Source organism: Hyperolius riggenbachi, chromosome 2 (genome assembly GCF_040937935.1).
Source record: "Hyperolius riggenbachi isolate aHypRig1 chromosome 2, aHypRig1.pri, whole genome shotgun sequence".
Taxonomy (NCBI): domain Eukaryota; kingdom Metazoa; phylum Chordata; class Amphibia; order Anura; family Hyperoliidae; genus Hyperolius; species Hyperolius riggenbachi.
The window spans coordinates 13,032,386-13,049,689 of NC_090647.1; the positions used below are offsets into that span (position 1 = coordinate 13,032,386).

The 17,304-nt window shown below is 51.2% G+C and overlaps 1 protein-coding gene across 3 annotated transcripts in view; it reads left to right on the forward strand.

Annotated features, from left to right (window-relative positions):
• Positions 1–17,304, forward strand: part of NUP98 (nucleoporin 98 and 96 precursor) — a 133,522-nt gene that overhangs the window by 51,285 nt on the left and 64,933 nt on the right. For all 3 annotated transcript variants that reach the window (XM_068266493.1, XM_068266492.1, XM_068266491.1), the window contains 6 exons: positions 2,925–3,044; positions 4,005–4,258; positions 4,413–4,526; positions 7,073–7,211; positions 9,956–10,133; positions 14,475–14,657. In XM_068266493.1, the coding sequence (XP_068122594.1) occupies positions 2,925–3,044; positions 4,005–4,258; positions 4,413–4,526; positions 7,073–7,211; positions 9,956–10,133; positions 14,475–14,657 (988 nt within the window). The remainder of the gene's footprint in view (positions 1–2,924; positions 3,045–4,004; positions 4,259–4,412; positions 4,527–7,072; positions 7,212–9,955; positions 10,134–14,474; positions 14,658–17,304) is intronic.

Sequence of the window (17,304 nt, forward strand, 5' to 3'; positions counted from 1 at the left end):
AATTTCACGGAAATATGTAATGGCCCCTAGCCACTCCAAATTGCGCTGCCATAGTCATGGCCACCCTAGTTCATTCAAAAAGAGGGGGGGAGGGGGAAACAAGGACATAGAATCAAATCGGCCCTATACATAAATTTTATACATGCAAGGGATAATAGTGGCATCGCTGCACATCTGGATGTGGAGAGGACAGCACGCCCTCCCGAGGTTTAAGGCACCCTATAATATCGGGGTTTATACCACTATAACTCACTCCAGACAGGACAATTGTATCTGTGACGTTCATATTATACAACTTAGGGGAAGGGAAAAGGGAAAAGGGATTTACCTCAACTCAGGTTTAAGGATCTAAAGTGCTAGCCATCTCTATTTTATCATTCATCCCCAAGGGGCCCATCGCTTCGGTTCTTATAATTAATTTGGTCTCTTCTCTCAAAAGTATCTTATCACGGTCCCCACCCCTCCGTGGGTTTTCCACTTTCTTCAGACCAGCAAATTTTATACCTTTTCCTTCTGCCGCATGGAAATTCCTCATGTGGCTAATAAAGCGAGTACAGCCCTTTCCGGTTCTGATAGACACAATATGTTCACGTATTCTTACCCTCATAGGCCTGGTGGTCTGACCAATATAATATTTACCACACTGGCAAAACATTATATAGACCACATATTCAGATTGGCAGGTAATAAAATCCTTCACCACAACCTTCTCTCTTCCCACTTGGATGTTTTTTAGTGTTAACATCTGTTTACAAAATTTGCAATGGCCACAGCGATAGTTCCCCTTAGGCAATACTTTATCCAACCATGTGGTAGCTTTTGGCGACACAAATTCACTCCTGGTTAATATACTCCCTAACGTAGGGGCTCTTCTGAAGGTGACTCTGGGTGTCTCTCCAAGGCAAGCAGCTAAAGACTGATCTTGTAACAGAATAGACCATACAATCTAGTCACTGTGGTGGAGTCTCGGCATGAGGTAACTAGCATCCCTTTCTGTTTCTCTCCTGTTTTTAGGGTCTAAAAGTGGTACCATTTTTTTCAATGTGTTTTTAGACCCTTAAAGCAAAAAAAAAGACATTCCGCGGGGAGATCTGCAGCCCTGAGGGCCAGAACTCAATCAGATAGTCTGCCCTTCTCTTATTTACAACTCTGCCTGCAGGAGTGCAGGGGTTAAAGCTCTGAACACACTGACTGGCTGGGTCCTTCCATGCTGATCCATCCATCTCGGACCCATCTGCTGGCTGATTAGACCCGGCCCAACCTCCCTTATCTTTGGACTATTAACAAATATCTTACTATCATCTTCTTGGCCTTAAAATTCCCAAAAGGACACTGTAATTCCATAGACTGCTCAGATTTCAGCCAGTTATTCCTACTTCATCTTACTATATCAATCGGATGATTTGCTACAGAATTTTGTCATTTTTAAGTAATCTTTTATGCATTATTTTGTATAAAGTAAATAAGTAAAAGTAGTTTTTCTAAGCGCTTGCTCTGAATATCGTCCACAAAGAATCCTGCCTTATGAAGAGAACGCTACCATTACCATTTTATTCAATATACTAACAGACCTAAGCCCGTTTAAAAACTGGCTCTAGGCCACCCTCACATCTCCCCTTGCGCCCATGTCCGCCGCCACCTGCATGTCAGCGCGCATGCCTGACCCTGTCATCCTGTCTTGAACGATTTTAGTAGTAAATTTAATTGAGCGATATCTGTCTGAAATTTCGATTTGATTCATGATTTTCTACAAATCAACCGCCGTTTCTCCCCCCATGTCTGTTCTCCTTCTGCGCCTCTCTGCCCCTTTTGTCTCTCTGTACTGCTCCCTCTGGGTCTCTCTTTGTGCCCCTTTTGTCTTGGTGCCCCCTCTGTCCCCCAAGCTGCAGCAGTACTAGACCTATCTTGCAGCACGAGTCCAGCGATGCCGGTCTATCCACTTTGCCTCCTGCCGGCTCTAATGCACGGCATACTTCCTGTATATACCAGGAAGTATGCCGTGCACAAGAGCTTGCAGATGGTGAGAGAGGATGTTCAGCATTGGACTCGTGCAGAAGGTATGTCCAACACCGCCGATGCTGCGGGCCGCACACGCCGAGACTTGGGGGGGGGGGGGGGGGGGGGAGTTTGAAGTCGCTTCTTCACACTTCCCCCATGTGGCAATGACGTCATTGTGGAAATTGCCGCTTTCACTGTTACAAAATCGTGACCTTGGTGATCGCGTTTTTGGTTTAAATTCTATTTATCGTTCAGCCCTAACCTCACCTGCTGGAGCGGTCCTCAGTCTTGTGCCCCATCTCCTGGCCTGTAGCGGTGCCGGCGCTCTTACACGGTGACTTGCACATGGCGGCCCATGTGCTCCAGGGTCACGGCGAGAGATCAACAGCACCGTTACAAGAGGACAAAAACCAGGAATTCCCCTGCAGAATAACCACTCCCCTCTCCAGCCGCCATGCTCCTCTATCTTGTGTCCTGGCTTCGGCACTGCCGGGTCGTGGTGTGAGGGGACGCCAGCGTCGGCACAAGATTGAGGAGCATGTCGGCTGGTTAGGTGAAGGTGATTGACATCTGCTGGGGGAGGGGGTTAACCTGACATTGTCCTGAGTATGTAGCATTCCGTCCATGTGACGCACAGACACCAGCCCCTCCCCCCCCCCCCCTTCACCTTTGGGGTTCAACTGCATTTTGTGGAGCATAGAATATGGTAATTATATTTCTAGTGTCTTGCAAGATATGGATACATGGGCCATTCAAAACTACTTCCTGCCAATTTTGCTGTAAGCTGCGTGTGATCTGCATTACATTTGCATGCAAGCTGAAGTTGGCATCTCATGGACCGTTTGTAGTAGACATACATGTGCTACATGAATTAGTGATTATATATATCGATCTGCTGTTTATTATGGCTTTTTCTCCATCCACAGGAAAAATATTAAGAAGCTGGTTTTGAAGAACTCCAACATCAGCAACCTCTTCTCGTCAGGAGCTGTGGAGCCCAACGAGGAGTCCTCCTCCCCTACCAGCTACACAGAGTCTGGAGACAGGTAACATCCCAGCCGGGTGCCGGCGACTCGTACCGTCCGCCCACACCAAGCCCGGAGACGGGTGACATCCCAGCCGGGTGCCGGCGACTCGTACCGTCCGCCCACACCAAGCCCAGAGACAGTAACATCCCAGCCGGGTGTCGGCCACTCATACTGTTCGCCTACACTGAGCCCGGAGACGGGTAACATCCCAGCCGGGTGTCGGCCACTCATACTGTTCGCCTACACTGAGCCCGGAGACGGGTAACATCCCAGCCGGGTGTCGGCCACTCATACTGTTCGCCTACACTGAGCCCGGAGACGGGTAACATCCCAGCCGGGTGTCGGCCACTCATACTGTTCGCCTACACTGAGCCCGGAGACGGGTAACATCCCGGCCGGGTGCTGGCCATTCATACCGTCCACCTACACTGATCCCAGAGATGGGTAACATCCCAGCCGGGTGCCGGCCACTCATACTGACCACCTACACCAAGCCCGGAGCCGGGTGACATCCCAGCTGGGTGCCGGCCACTCATACTGACCACCTACACCAAGCCCGGAGAAGGGTAACATCCCAGCTGGGTGCCAGCCATTCATACCGTCCACCTACACAGAGCCCGGAGACGGGTAACATCCCGGCTGGGTGCCGGCCACTCATACTGACCACCTACACCAAGACCAGAGACAGATAACATGCGAGCCAGGTGCCGGCCACTTGTACCGTCTACCTACACCAAGCCCGGAGACGGATAACATCCCAGCCGGGTGTCGGCCATTCATACCGCCTGGCTGTGGGGAACCGGAGCTCTCGCGGATTGAGTGCGCTGCGCGCCTGGTGAATTGGCAACCGCCATGGGCCTCAGACATTTGCAGCTATAGCGAGGCAGACTGTTATTTGGACTTGGTCTGTTAGACATGCATCATCTGAATGTAAAGGAACATCTGGATCCCATTGATTTTGTTTTGTTTCTTTTAAAGAGCCAACGAGAATCACATATCAGAAATGGACAACGATGAAGAGATGTCCTCTTTCTACCCTTCAGTGCTGTCTAAACCTCTTCCCTCCAGCCAGGAGAAGAGGCATAACCTCCACATGGATGACTCCATCCTAGCCCTGAACATGAGGCCTCCTCTGAGGAGCCATCTGAGCAACAATGTGGAGGAGAACTCCTTCAATAACATAAACGAGGAGGAGGAAGAGGCCCTGAATGATGCCCCACCACACCCGGCTGGTAAGCCCTGATCTCCTCTCTCCACAGAATGCATTTATGGTAGCTTGTTAGGTGGTTTGTGTTGGTCTTTAAATGTGGTCACTACATGACTGTCATGAAAGGTCCGTCTAGTTTTGTATGTTCTTCTGTACTGAATGTCCGTTGTCTCTTCCAGGAATTGTGCTGACCAGAGAAGGTTACTACACCATCCCATCCATGGAGGAGCTGGCCACCATGGTGGACGACAACGACCAGTGCATTGTAAATGACTTCACCATTGGCAGGAAGGGTGAGAACCTCAGCACAGAGAGAAATTCACTCCGCACCGATCCGTTCATATCAGTCTCTGCACCAGAGGAACGTACACTGTAATGTCCTCACCACAGTCACACACTATTATTATTATACATTTATATAGCTCTGACATATTCCACAGCACTGTACAGAGATCCATTCCCATCACTCTCTGCACCAGAGGAGCTTACACTCTAATATCCTCACCACAGTCACACACTATTATTATTATTATTATTATTATTATTATACATTTATATACAGTGGCTTGCAAAAGTATTTGGCCCCATGAAGTTTTCCACATTTTGTCACATTGCTGCCACAAACATGAATCAATTTTATTGGAATTCCACGTGAGAGACCAATACAAAGTGGTGTACACATGAGAAGTGGAATGAAAATCATACATGATTCCAAACAATTTTTTACAAACCTAACTGCAAAGTGGGATGTGCGTAATTATTCAGCCCCCTTTGGTCTGAGTGCATTCAGTTGCCCATAGACATTGCCTGATGAGTGCTAATGACTAAAGCGCACCTGTGTGTAATCTAATGTCAGTACAAATACAACTGCTCTGTGACGGCCTCAGAGGTTGTCTAAGAGAATATTGGGAGCAACAACACCATGAAGTCCAAAGAACACACCAGACAGGGCAGGGATAAAGTTATTGAGAAATTTAAAGCAGGCTTAGGCTACAAAAAGATTTCGAAAGCCTTGAACATCCCTTGGAGCACTGTTCAAGCGATAATTCAGAAATGGAAGGAGTATGGCACAACTGTAAGGCTACTTGCACACCAAGACGTTGCGTTAGGTGCCACGTTAAGGTCGCATAACGTGCACCTAACGCAAGGCCTGGTGCTCTTCGATGTGGACGTCAGAGTGAGCCGCGTTGTGCAGCTCACTCTGGCGTCCGTGATACGTACTCTTGGACGCATGCGGCATCACGTGGTCCCGCCGGCCAATCACCGCACAGAGCTGCCGCACCAGGAAGTAAACACTGCACGTTGACGTGCAGTGAATATTAATTAGCCATGTGCCTGGCCGCTCTCCGCTCCTCCCCAACATGACTGAGCATGTGCAAACAGTCTAACGCGGCTTAAGCCGCTGTAACGCCGTAGCATGCTGCACTTTCGGAAGAACGTGCAGCGTTACATGTAACGCAACGTGGGCAGTGTGAACAGTCCACTTGTGTTACATTGCTGTACGTTGGGGGAGCGTTACAGGCTGCACTAACGTGCGCCTGTAACGTCCCTGTGTGTAAGCAGCCTAAACCTAACAAGACAAAGCCGTCCACCTAAACTCACAGGCCGAACAAGGAGAGCGCTGATCAGAAATGCAGTCAAGAGGCCCATGGTGACTCTGGACGAGCTGCAGAGATCTACAGCTCAGGTGGGAGACTCTGTCCATAGGACAACTATTAGTCATGCACTGTACAAAGTTGGCTCTTATGGAAGAGTGACAAGAAAGCCATTTTTAACAGAAAAGCATAAGAAGGTCCCGTTTGCAGTTTGCCACAAGCCATGTGGTGGGCACAGCAAACATGTGGAAGAAGGTGCTCTGGTCAGATGAGACCAAAATGGAACTTTTTGGCCAAAATGCAAAACGCTATGTGTGGCGGAAAACTAACACTGCACATCACTCTGAACACACCATCCCCACTGTCAAATGTGGTGGCAGCATCATGCTCGGGGGTGTGCATCTCTTCAGCAGGGACAGGGAAGCTGGTCAGAGTTGATGGGAAGATGGATGGAGCCAAATACAGGGCAAACTTGGAAGAAAACCTCTTGGAGACTGCAAAAGACTTGAGACTGGGGCGGAGGTTCACCTTCCAGCAGGACAATGACCCTAAACATAAAGCCAGGGCAACAATGGAATGGTTTTAAACAAAACATATCTATGTGTTAGAATGGCCCAGTCAAAGTCCAGATCTAAATCCAATCGAGAATCTGTGGCAAGATCTGAAAACTGCTGTTCACAAACGCTGTTCATTTAATCCGACTGAGCTGGAGCTGTTTTGCAAAGATTTCAGTCTCTAGATGTGCAAAGCTGGTAGAGACATACCCTAAAAGACTGGCAGCTGTAATTGCAGCAAAAGATGGTTCTACAAAGTATTGACTCGGGGGCTGAATAATTACGCACACCCCACTTTGCAGTTATTTATTTGTAAAAAATGTTTGGAATGATGTATGATTTTCGTTCCACTTCTCACATGTACACCACTTTGTATTGGTCTTTCATGTGGAATTCCAATAAAATTGATGCATGTTTGTGGCAGTAATGTGACAAAATGTGGAAAACTTCAAGGGGGCCGAATACTTTTGCAAGCCACTGTAGCTCTGACATATGCCACAGTGCTGTACAGAGATCACTGATCCATTCCCAGCACTCTCTGCAACAGAGGAGCTTACACTCTAATGTCCTCACCACAGTCATACACTATTATTATTATTATACATTTATATAGCTCTGACATATACCACAGCGCTGTACAGAGAACACTGATCCGTTTGCCTTATTTTTCCTGTGCTGCTCTTTTCTCAGGTTACGGATCCATTTTCTTCGAAGGGACGGTCAACCTGACGGACCTGAACCTGGATGAGATAGTCCATATCCGGCACAAGGAGGTGACGGTGTACACGGATGATATTAACAAGCCGCCAGTGGGGGAGGGGCTGAACAGGTGAGTATCACTTGTTGGCGTTAGTGACGTCATTCCTCCCACAATGCACTCTGTTTTGGTGGAGGCTGGAGGGTAGCGCCTGTGTCTTGGGCAGGTGAATGGTGAGATGCATGATTTTCAGTGATGGCTGCACATCTTCTCTCGCTGTTTCTTCATTTACAGTAAATCACAGAGCTGGCTGGAGGGGAAGGGCACTATGCCTGTGCTTTCAAATTAGCCTCTCTGCCATGGCAGTCAGCTGACAGCTGAAATATCAAATAACACTTAGTCACTGATGAGGGGGAATTAGACAGGCTAATCTCTATATAAATATATACAGGATGCATTTCTCTATTTTTCTCTTGCCCTGTGTAAGAGTTTAGGTCCACTTTAAAGGATACCCGATGTGACATGAGATAGACATGTGCATGTACAGTGCCAAGCACCCAAGTAACTAGGCTGAGTTCCTTTTTTTTTTTTTTTTTTTTTTTTAAATCTTTCTCTGCCTGAAAGAGTTAAATATCAGGTATGTAAGTGGCTGACTCAGTCCTGACTCAGACAGGAAGTGACTACAGTGTGACCCTCACTGATAAGAAATTCCAACTATAAAACACTTTCATGGCAGAAAATTGCTTCTGAGGGCAGGAAAGAGATAAAAAGGATTAATAATTCATAGATTTTAGGTCTTGCATACTTCAATGAATGTGTCATTGAGCAAAAACAATAAAACAGTTATAACTTAAAAAGTATGTTTAAATATAAAATAAAACTGTGGCATATCTTAAAAAGTCATTTTTAGGAGAAGGAAGATGGATACAATCGTTTATTCCATTCGTTTATTTTTGCCTCGGGTGTCCTGGCTAACTTTCCACTGAAAATGTGTGTTTTTAATACATGAGCTTCCACCATGTGTTGTCATGTGCTTTTGTTTGTACTGTTAGGTTCACATAGCACAAGAACGCATCACGTTGTGCACAATCTCTCAGCTAGAAGGCAGAGGTGTAACCTGAGCTATGGGAAGCATGGAACCCCCCCCCCCTCCTGTTCTGCACATCAGTTGGGCAATGCATTTGAAGGACCACTATCGTGAAACGTTGTAAAATTTAAAATGCGTCTAAACGTATACAAGTAAGAAGTGTATTTCTTACAAAGTAAAATGAGCCATAAATTTCTTTTCTCCTATGTTGCTGTCAATTACAGTAGGTAGTAATCTGACAGAACCGACAGGATTTGGGCTAGTCCATCTCTTCATAGGGGATTCTCAGCATGGCATTTATTCCTTATAAAGACATTCCCTAAAAAGGATTTATATAAAGATGCTGGACAGCTTCCCTGCTCATCGTACACTTTTCTGGCAGTTGGACGGAGCAACTGCCATTCACGAAGTGCTTTTGAAAATAAACAAAACATTGAGAATCCCCTGTGAGGTAATGGGCTGCTCCAAAACAGTCGGTTCTGTCAGATCTCTACTACCTACTGTAAGTAAGAGCAACATAGAAGAAAAGTCATTTATGGCTCATTTTACTCTGGAAGAAACATACTTTTTATTTGAATGTGTTTACATATATTTTAAATTTGAAGATTTCCGCGATAGTGGTTCTTTAACCAGTTCCTGTCTAGATGATGTGAAAATAACCAGGGCTGTGGAGTCGAGGAGTCTGAGTCGGGGCAATTTTGGGCACCCGGAGTTGGAGTCGGAGTCGTGGTTTCAGAAACTGAGGAGTCGGAGTCGGAAGATTTTTGTACCGACTCCACAGCCCTGAAAAGAAGTCTGCACTCTACTCCATACAAAATCTTAGATAACACTGTTTATTTATCTCTGACCTGATAACATCACTACAGAGTTTGAAAGAAATGACTGCAAACCCCTCCTCCTCCCAGGGAATTCATTGGCAGAGTTAATTAGTAAACAAGTTTAAAATGCGAAGTCCAGGAGCAGACAGTAAAGGTGGCCATATACTTATAGATTTGCTGCAGATTCGACCATCAGATAGATTTGTCAGATGCTTGTCAGGTCGAATCTGTGCCACACACTAGGAACATATTTCCAATAAATTACAGAATGAAATCTATTGGAACTCCAATCCAAATGCATTACTGCACCATTCGATCCAATGCAACTCTAAGGGCCATCGATCTGCTGCCAGCAGCAGATCAACCTAGATCTTCCATCCTGTCCGATAGATCAAATTGATCGAAATTGGCTGCAAATCGATCGATAGATTTGGGTAATTACTAAAAACAAATATCAGCCACAAAAAGCATAATTTGCACTGAAAAAAAAACAATATATAGATCATTTAGTTGTGATAATTATTGATAGTTATTGCCAATGTAATCAGAGCTGAGCTGCACTGTGAAAATGGCCAGGGTAGGGAAGTGGTTAAGGGGAACAGAGGCGAGAGGGATACAGAGGCTGCCATATTTATTTTCTTTTAAACAATGCACATTGCCTGGCTGCTTGTTTCAGGTGTGTGATTCAGACACTGCTGATTCCAGAATGATCAACAGCGCTGTCAGGTAGCTGGTATTGTTTGAGAGGAAATAACTATGGCGGCCTCTCACCTCAGGTTCCATTCACTGTGATAAGCCCATGAAAGGTGGACATGAAGTTGCATTCTCTGACCTGCAGAGGGCACCCAGCTCCCATGCTTGTGGATGCTGAGCTTACTTCTCCAGCATTGTATTATGTAGTGATACTGTGATGCATTTCGGTGACGTACATTTTCTCGCTGTGACGGTTTTGTTGTATTTTGGTGTCCCAGAACCGCTGAGGTGACCCTCGATGAAGTCTGGCCGGTAGATAAGACCACACGTGAGCTGATCAAGAGTCCGGAGCGTCTGGCTGAAATGGACTACAGGAGCAAGCTGGAGACGGCTTCCCGAAAGCAGCATGCCCAGTTCAAGGAGTACCGCCCCGAGACCGGCTCCTGGGTGTTCAGGGTGCGTATAGCTGATCGCTCATGGGAGGGGGGGGAGGGGGATCTGTACCTCCCGGAGACCGGCTCCTGGGTGTTCAGGGTGCGTATAGCCGATCTGTCATTAGTGTGGGGGGGGGGGGATCTGTACCTCCCGGAGACCGGCTCCTGGGTGTTCAGGGTGCGTATAGCCAATCGGTCATGGGAGGGGGGGGGGGGGGGGAATCTGTACCGCCCCGAGACCGGCTCCTGGGTGTTCAGGGTGCGTATAGCCGATCTGTCATTAGGGGAGGGATCTGTACCTCCCGGAGACCGGCTCCTGGGTGTTCAGGGTGCGTATAGCCGATCGGTCATGGGGGGGAGGGGGGGGGAATCTGTACCGGACCGAGACCGGCTCCTGGGTGTTCAGGGTGCGTATAGCCGATCGGTCATGGGGGGGAGGGGGGGATCTGTACCTCCCCGAGACCGGCTCCTGGGTGTTCAGGGTGCGTATAGCTGATCGGTCATGGGGGGGAGGGGGGGGGAATCTGTACCGCCCCGAGACCGGCTCCTGGGTGTTCAGGGTGCGTATAGCCGATCGGTCATGGGGGGGAGGGGGGGATCTGTACCTCCCCGAGACCGGCTCCTGGGTGTTCAGGGTGCGTATAGCTGATCGGTCATGGGGGGGAGGGGGGGGGAATCTGTACCGCCCCGAGACCGGCTCCTGGGTGTTCAGGGTGCGTATAGCCGATCGGTCATGGGGGGGAGGGGGGGGGGAATCTGTACCGGACCGAGACCGGCTCCTGGGTGTTCAGGGTGCGTATAGCCGATCGGTCATGGGGGGGAGGGGGGGATCTGTACCTCCCGGAGACCGGCTCCTGGGTGTTCAGGGTGCGTATAGCCGATCTGTCATTAGTGGGGGGGGGGGGGGGGATCTGTACCTCCCGGAGACCGGCTCCTGGGTGTTCAGGGTGCGTATAGCCGATCGGTCATGGGGGGGAGGGGGGGGGAATCTGTACCGGACCGAGACCGGCTCCTGGATGTTCAGGGTGCGTATAGCTGATCGCTCATGGGAGGGGGGGGAGGGTGAGAATCTGTGCCGGCCCGAGACCGGCTCCTGGATGTTCAGGTTGCGTATAGCCGATCGGTCATGGGGGGGAGGGGGGGGGGAGAATCTGTACCGCCCTGAGACCGGCTCCTGGGTGTTCAGGGTGCGTATAGCTACCTGTCGTTAGTGGGGGGGGGGGGGATCTGTACCTCCCGGAGACCGGCTCCTGGGTGTTCAGGGTGCGTATAGCCGATCTGTCATTAGGGGAGGGATCTGTACCTCCCGGAGACCGGCTCCTGGATGTTCAGGGTGCGTATAGCTGATCGGTCATGGGGGGGAGGGGGGGGGAATCTGTACCGCCCCGAGACCGGCTCCTGGGTGTTCAGGGTGCGTATAGCCGATCGGTCATGGGGGGGAGGGGGGGATCTGTACCTCCCGGAGACCGGCTCCTGGATGTTCAGGGTGCGTATAGCTGATCGGTCATGGGGGGGAGGGGGGGGGGAATCTGTACCGCCCCGAGACCGGCTCCTGGGTGTTCAGGGTGCGTATAGCCGATCGGTCATGGGGGGGAGGGGGGGGGAATCTGTACCGGACCGAGACCGGCTCCTGGGTGTTCAGGGTGCGTATAGCTACCTGTCGTTAGTGGGGGGGGGGGGGGGATCTGTACCTCCCGGAGACCGGCTCCTGGGTGTTCAGGGTGCGTATAGCCGATCTGTCATTAGGGGAGGGATCTGTACCTCCCGGAGACCGGCTCCTGGATGTTCAGGGTGCGTATAGCTGATCGGTCATGGGGGGGAGGGGGGGGGAATCTGTACCGCCCCGAGACCGGCTCCTGGATGTTCAGGGTGCGTATAGCTGATCGCTCATGGGAGGGGGGGGAGGGTGAGAATCTGTGCCGGCCCGAGACCGGCTCCTGGATGTTCAGGTTGCGTATAGCCGATCGGTCATGGGGGGGAGGGGGGGGGGGAGAATCTGTACCGCCCTGAGACCGGCTCCTGGGTGTTCAGGGTGCGTATAGCTACCTGTCGTTAGTGGGGGGGGATCTGTACCGCCCTGAGACCGGCTCCTGGATGTTCAGGGTGCGTATAGCTGATCGGTCATGGGGGGGGAGGGGGGGGGAATCTGTACCGCCCCGAGACCGGCTCCTGGGTGTTCAGGGTGCGTATAGCCGATCGGTCATGGGGGGGAGGGGGGGATCTGTACCTCCCGGAGACCGGCTCCTGGGTGTTCAGGGTGCGTATAGCCGATCTGTCATTAGTGGGGGGGGGGGGGGGGATCTGTACCTCCCGGAGACCGGCTCCTGGGTGTTCAGGGTGCGTATAGCCGATCGGTCATGGGGGGGAGGGGGGGGAATCTGTACCGGACCGAGACCGGCTCCTGGATGTTCAGGGTGCGTATAGCTGATCGCTCATGGGAGGGGGGGGAGGGTGAGAATCTGTGCCGGCCCGAGACCGGCTCCTGGATGTTCAGGTTGCGTATAGCCGATCGGTCATGGGGGGGAGGGGGGGGGGAGAATCTGTACCGCCCTGAGACCGGCTCCTGGGTGTTCAGGGTGCGTATAGCCAATCGGTCATTAGTGGGGGGGGGGGGGGGGGCATCTGTACCGCCCTGAGACCGGCTCCTGGGTGTTCAGGGTGCGTATAGCTACCTGTCGTTAGTGGGGGGGGGGGATCTGTACCGCCCTGAGACCGGCTCCTGGGTGTTCAGGGTGCGTATAGCCAATCGGTCATTAGTGGGGGGGGGGGGGGGGGCATCTGTACCGCCCTGAGACCGGCTCCTGGGTGTTCAGGGTGCGTAAAGCCGATCTGTCATTAGTGTGTGTGTGGGGGGGGGGGAGGTCTGTACCGTTTTGAGACTGACTCCTGGGGTTCAATGTGCGTATAACTGATCTGTCATGAGGGTTTCGGATTAAATTCGATATCTTTCAGGCCTAGTCTGTACCGTCCTGAGACCAGCTCCAGGTTCAGGGTGCGTATAACTGGTCTGTCATTGGGATCTGAAAGGTCGGCTTATATAATGTTTAGAAACGTGGTGAGAAAGCTGCATACACAATATAATTCGCCTTGGCAAACATCGGTTGACAACGAACGAGAATGTAGAATGTATATAACCTTCCACCAGTGGGGTGGACTCTCCACTTGCCTGTGTTCGGCTCTGCGATCGCGATTTGCGTGAAAAATCTCGTGATTCAGAGCGATTTGCGCTTCTGATTCCCGTTCAATAGAATGAGAATCACATCGCAGTCGCCCCTGAAACGCTGCGTGCGGCACGTTTGAGATTGATCCAAATCGCAAACGCTGCAGTGTGAATCTATCCACAGGGATACATTAGTAGCAACACTTTACTGATTGTCTGCGATCAGCAAAGCGCTGAAAAATCGCCAAGTGTGAATCAGCCCTAACGAACTTTTTAAAACTTCCCAAATTATCCAAAGTTATTGGCTGCAGCTGCTTCTTCCAGTTTCTCAAATGGAAAATTAAATTCTAAAATCAGGTTCCGGTCCTTGGTTTAGAAGGGAGTAAAGAGGCGCCCAATGGAGTATAAAAGAGTAAAAAACACTAAAAGCTAAAAGGTTGAGGTGTCTTACCTCAGACGACAACTCACAGAAATATTTATTAACAAGCATAGGCAACGCGTTTCGTGGGATCTAGCCCACTTCCTCAGGCCAAATAAAGTGCCACTGCAGTCTAATAGCTGCATTCGGGGTCCTTGGTGTATCCTTTGCCTGGCAGCTCTGAGCCTGCCGTGATGTAGTATGTGTGTGAGCAGGTCAGTCCGGATGGTCCAGTCCGGAGGGGAGGGGACATGATGACCTCATCACACTGCTCAGCTTCACAAGCCTGCAATGGGGCGTGTCTAAGACCAGACTCGGGAGCTGAACAGAAAAAGCGGTATACTACCACCAGGCAAAGCCAGTGCTGAACCTCAGAGCTCCTTCTGGGATTTATCAGAATTATGGGTAAGGGCCCATTCACACTAGAGCGTTTTGCTGCGATTTTGGCAAAACGCTCAAACGCTAGCACTTTTTTTAAAGCACTAGTGTAATAAGTCACTAGTGTAATAAGCCGTTCTTACATGGGTGATTTGCGCTAATCGCTGCAAATTGCCCAAAAATGTGAAACGCAAACGCGTCACCTGCACCATTTTCAAGTGATTTCCCGGCAATCGCATTTCAGTGCTATAGAAGCGCTAAAGGCGTTTGCGGAAAAATCGCTGCAGTGGTCAGTGATTTTTCCGCGTGAAATTGCGGAAAAATCGTCAGCGTTTTGCAAACGGAATGGGCCCTCAGGCAGCGTTTAGTGCTTTGATGAATTGTAGCTAACGGTTGTTTCTCCGCAGGTCAAGCACTTCTCCAAGTACGGCCTGCAAGACTCTGACGAGGAGGATGATGACGCCGCATCTACTGCCGAAACCAAGAAGCTGAAATCTGCAGCTCTTCCACCTGCGGGCCAGCATCCACCGCGCCAACTGCCCCCGCCACAACAAGCCGCCCTCGCCGGGGGGCTCACCCCTCCACCACAGGTAGAGAGGGGCGACTGGTGTGCCCAGAAGCCATGAGCCCTTGCTGTGGTGTGTGTGAAGCCCCGTAGGGGGCGCCCTTAGAATATATGTGTGAAAGCAGCGGCCCAGTCTGGTGTCTTTATTATGCACTCTGTATACCTGGCGGTAACGCCTTCCTGTCTCCAGCAATAACTGTGGGATCTGTAGCTCAGACTCATGTTCAGCAGTGATAAAGCTCTGTGTGTCGGTGGCCTGTCTTTTCTTGGTGATTAATCATTGTGTGTTGTAGATGTCACAGGAAGGAAGGACAGACTAGTGACGTCAGGGGGGCTGTAACATCTGGAGCACAGGTGTCAAACTCCAGGCCTGCAGGGTCAGATCCATGCCAGTGTTTAGGATGTTCTACCTGACGGACCTTTCCTGATTCAGACCCATCCATTAATTTGAGTTGTGTCAAAAAGGACCGGTTTGACATCCCTAATTTAGAGGGGGAGGTGGCATCCGGGAGGGGGTCCTGCCCAGCCTGCCGCAGGAACTAGAGGGACCTACCATGGGGACAGGAGGGTGGGTTCTTCCCAGCGTGCCGCAGGGACAAGAGGGGCCTACCATGTGGATCGGAGGGGGGGGTCCTGCCAAGCCTGTGTTGGGGAGGGTCCTTCCCAGCCTGCCGCGGGGACGGGAGGGGGGGGGGTCCTGCCCAATCTGCCGAAGGGAGGGGGGGGTCCTGCCCAGCCTGCCACGGGGACGGGGGGGTCCTGCCCAGCCTGCCGCAGGGAGGTGGGGGGTCCTGCCCAGCCTGCCGCAGGGAAGGGGGGGGTCCTGCCCAGTCTGCCGTGGGGAGGGGGGGGGGTCCTGCCCAGCCTGCTGTGGGGAGGGGGGGGGGGGGTCCTGCCCAGCCTGCCGCGGGGACAGGAGGCGGGGTCCTGCCCAGCCTGCCGCGGGGACGGGGGGGGGGGGTCCTGCCCAGCCTGCCGCGGGGACAGGAGGCGGGGTCCTGCCCAGCCTGCCGCGGGGACGGGGGGGGGTCCTGCCCAGCCTGCCACGGGGAGGGGGGTCCTGCCCAGCCTTCCGTGGGGACGGGGGGGAGGGGCCCAGACTGACTTGTGAGTTGGAGGCATCCGGCTCAGAATGCTGGGTGCTAATGGATGAAGCAGTGATGTCCTGGCAATGTATGCAGGCTGAGTGACGGTACTCTGACACTGTGAAGGATGGTTCACTGTTTAGCCGGGCTGACTTATGTTGAACGTCACTACTTAGTATAAGCAGCCCTGTTATGGGCGTGGCCTTTATTTCCTGGCTGCAGTCACTCCTCGCCCTATTCACCCGTGGAGCACAGCCTGCAGCTCTGGCTAGATTTACTGAATCTGTGCAATCTGGGTCATAGTAGATAATGGTGAGAGTCGCTGAAAGGTCACCGGAGTGTCTGGTGTGGCACCTGCAAGAGCCTGTTGTGCAATTATTGCCAAACAATGTATTTGATTTTCAGCAGTCCTTGTGTGCGTGATCGCCCATAGCCTGACTGCATCTTCTCCCCTTGTCCTCATTACTCAAATAATACTGACCCGTCTATCCTGAGCTCCTGCAGATGTGAGGCCCACACTGACTGCTCTGCAGAGGCAGGAGATGGAGCTGAATGGGAACAGGAAGTGGTAATGCTGTCTGCTGACTGGCTGCTCTGCAGAGGCAGGAGATGGGGCTGTGATGTGAACAGGAAGTGGTAATGCTGTCTGCTGACTGGCTGCTCTGCAGAGGCAGGAGATGGGGCTGTGATGTGAACAGGAAGTGGTAATGCTCTGCCTGCTGCTTGTCTGCCTTGCCAGGGAATCCCGCCGGTTCCTCCTTCAGCATTGTGACATTTCATCTAGGAGGAAGTAATGGCTGCAGGGCTGTTTTATGCATTGCTTGGAGTGACTGCAAACATGGCTCAGCTTGCTTACCCCGCGTGTACCCAACAGATTGTCAGATAAGTGTCTCGGCCTGCTGCCAACCAATGGGTGAGTCCAGGTGTTAAAAATGAGCAGCTGGCTTCTGCTTTGTGCAGGGAGATGGTATTTTCCAGGCAGTCTGTACTCTGGGTCTAGCGACGGTGGGATCCTGTATAGAGCAGCTTGTGTGGTGGAGCAGGCTGGGGGCACATTTACACTGTGGGGGTAACTGCTTACGCTCACATGCTACCTGTAGTTGTCGGCAGAACAGTGCTCATACCACACACAGCCAGATCTGCTGCAAACAATGAGATAAAATCGTATCATTATAGATAATAACCAGAGATTGTCACCTCATGTACTGGTGTGTGATTCTGTGTGTTCAGTTCCGTGTGATTTCATGCTGATTTCTCTCTCTGTACTGCATCTTATTAAAGAGCACCTGTGCATTCTCAGTTCTCTGTTATTGAGGTCTATATATGCCCGTGTGTGGCCTGTATATCTATATTGGGGGGGGGGGGGTCACAAGAGATGGCCAATGACTTGCTAATTATTCCATCTTACATGTAAATTGTATGCTGTGTGGAGATTGAGCCAATCCGTTGCACTCCCTGACTATATTGACTGGGCGAGCTCTCTGTACACTTTTTTTTTTTCATTAACATAAATCTTACGTACCCGGGCTTCCCCCAGCCCCCTTCAGGCTAATCGGTCCCTCGCCACCGTCCTCCGCTGTCTGGGTC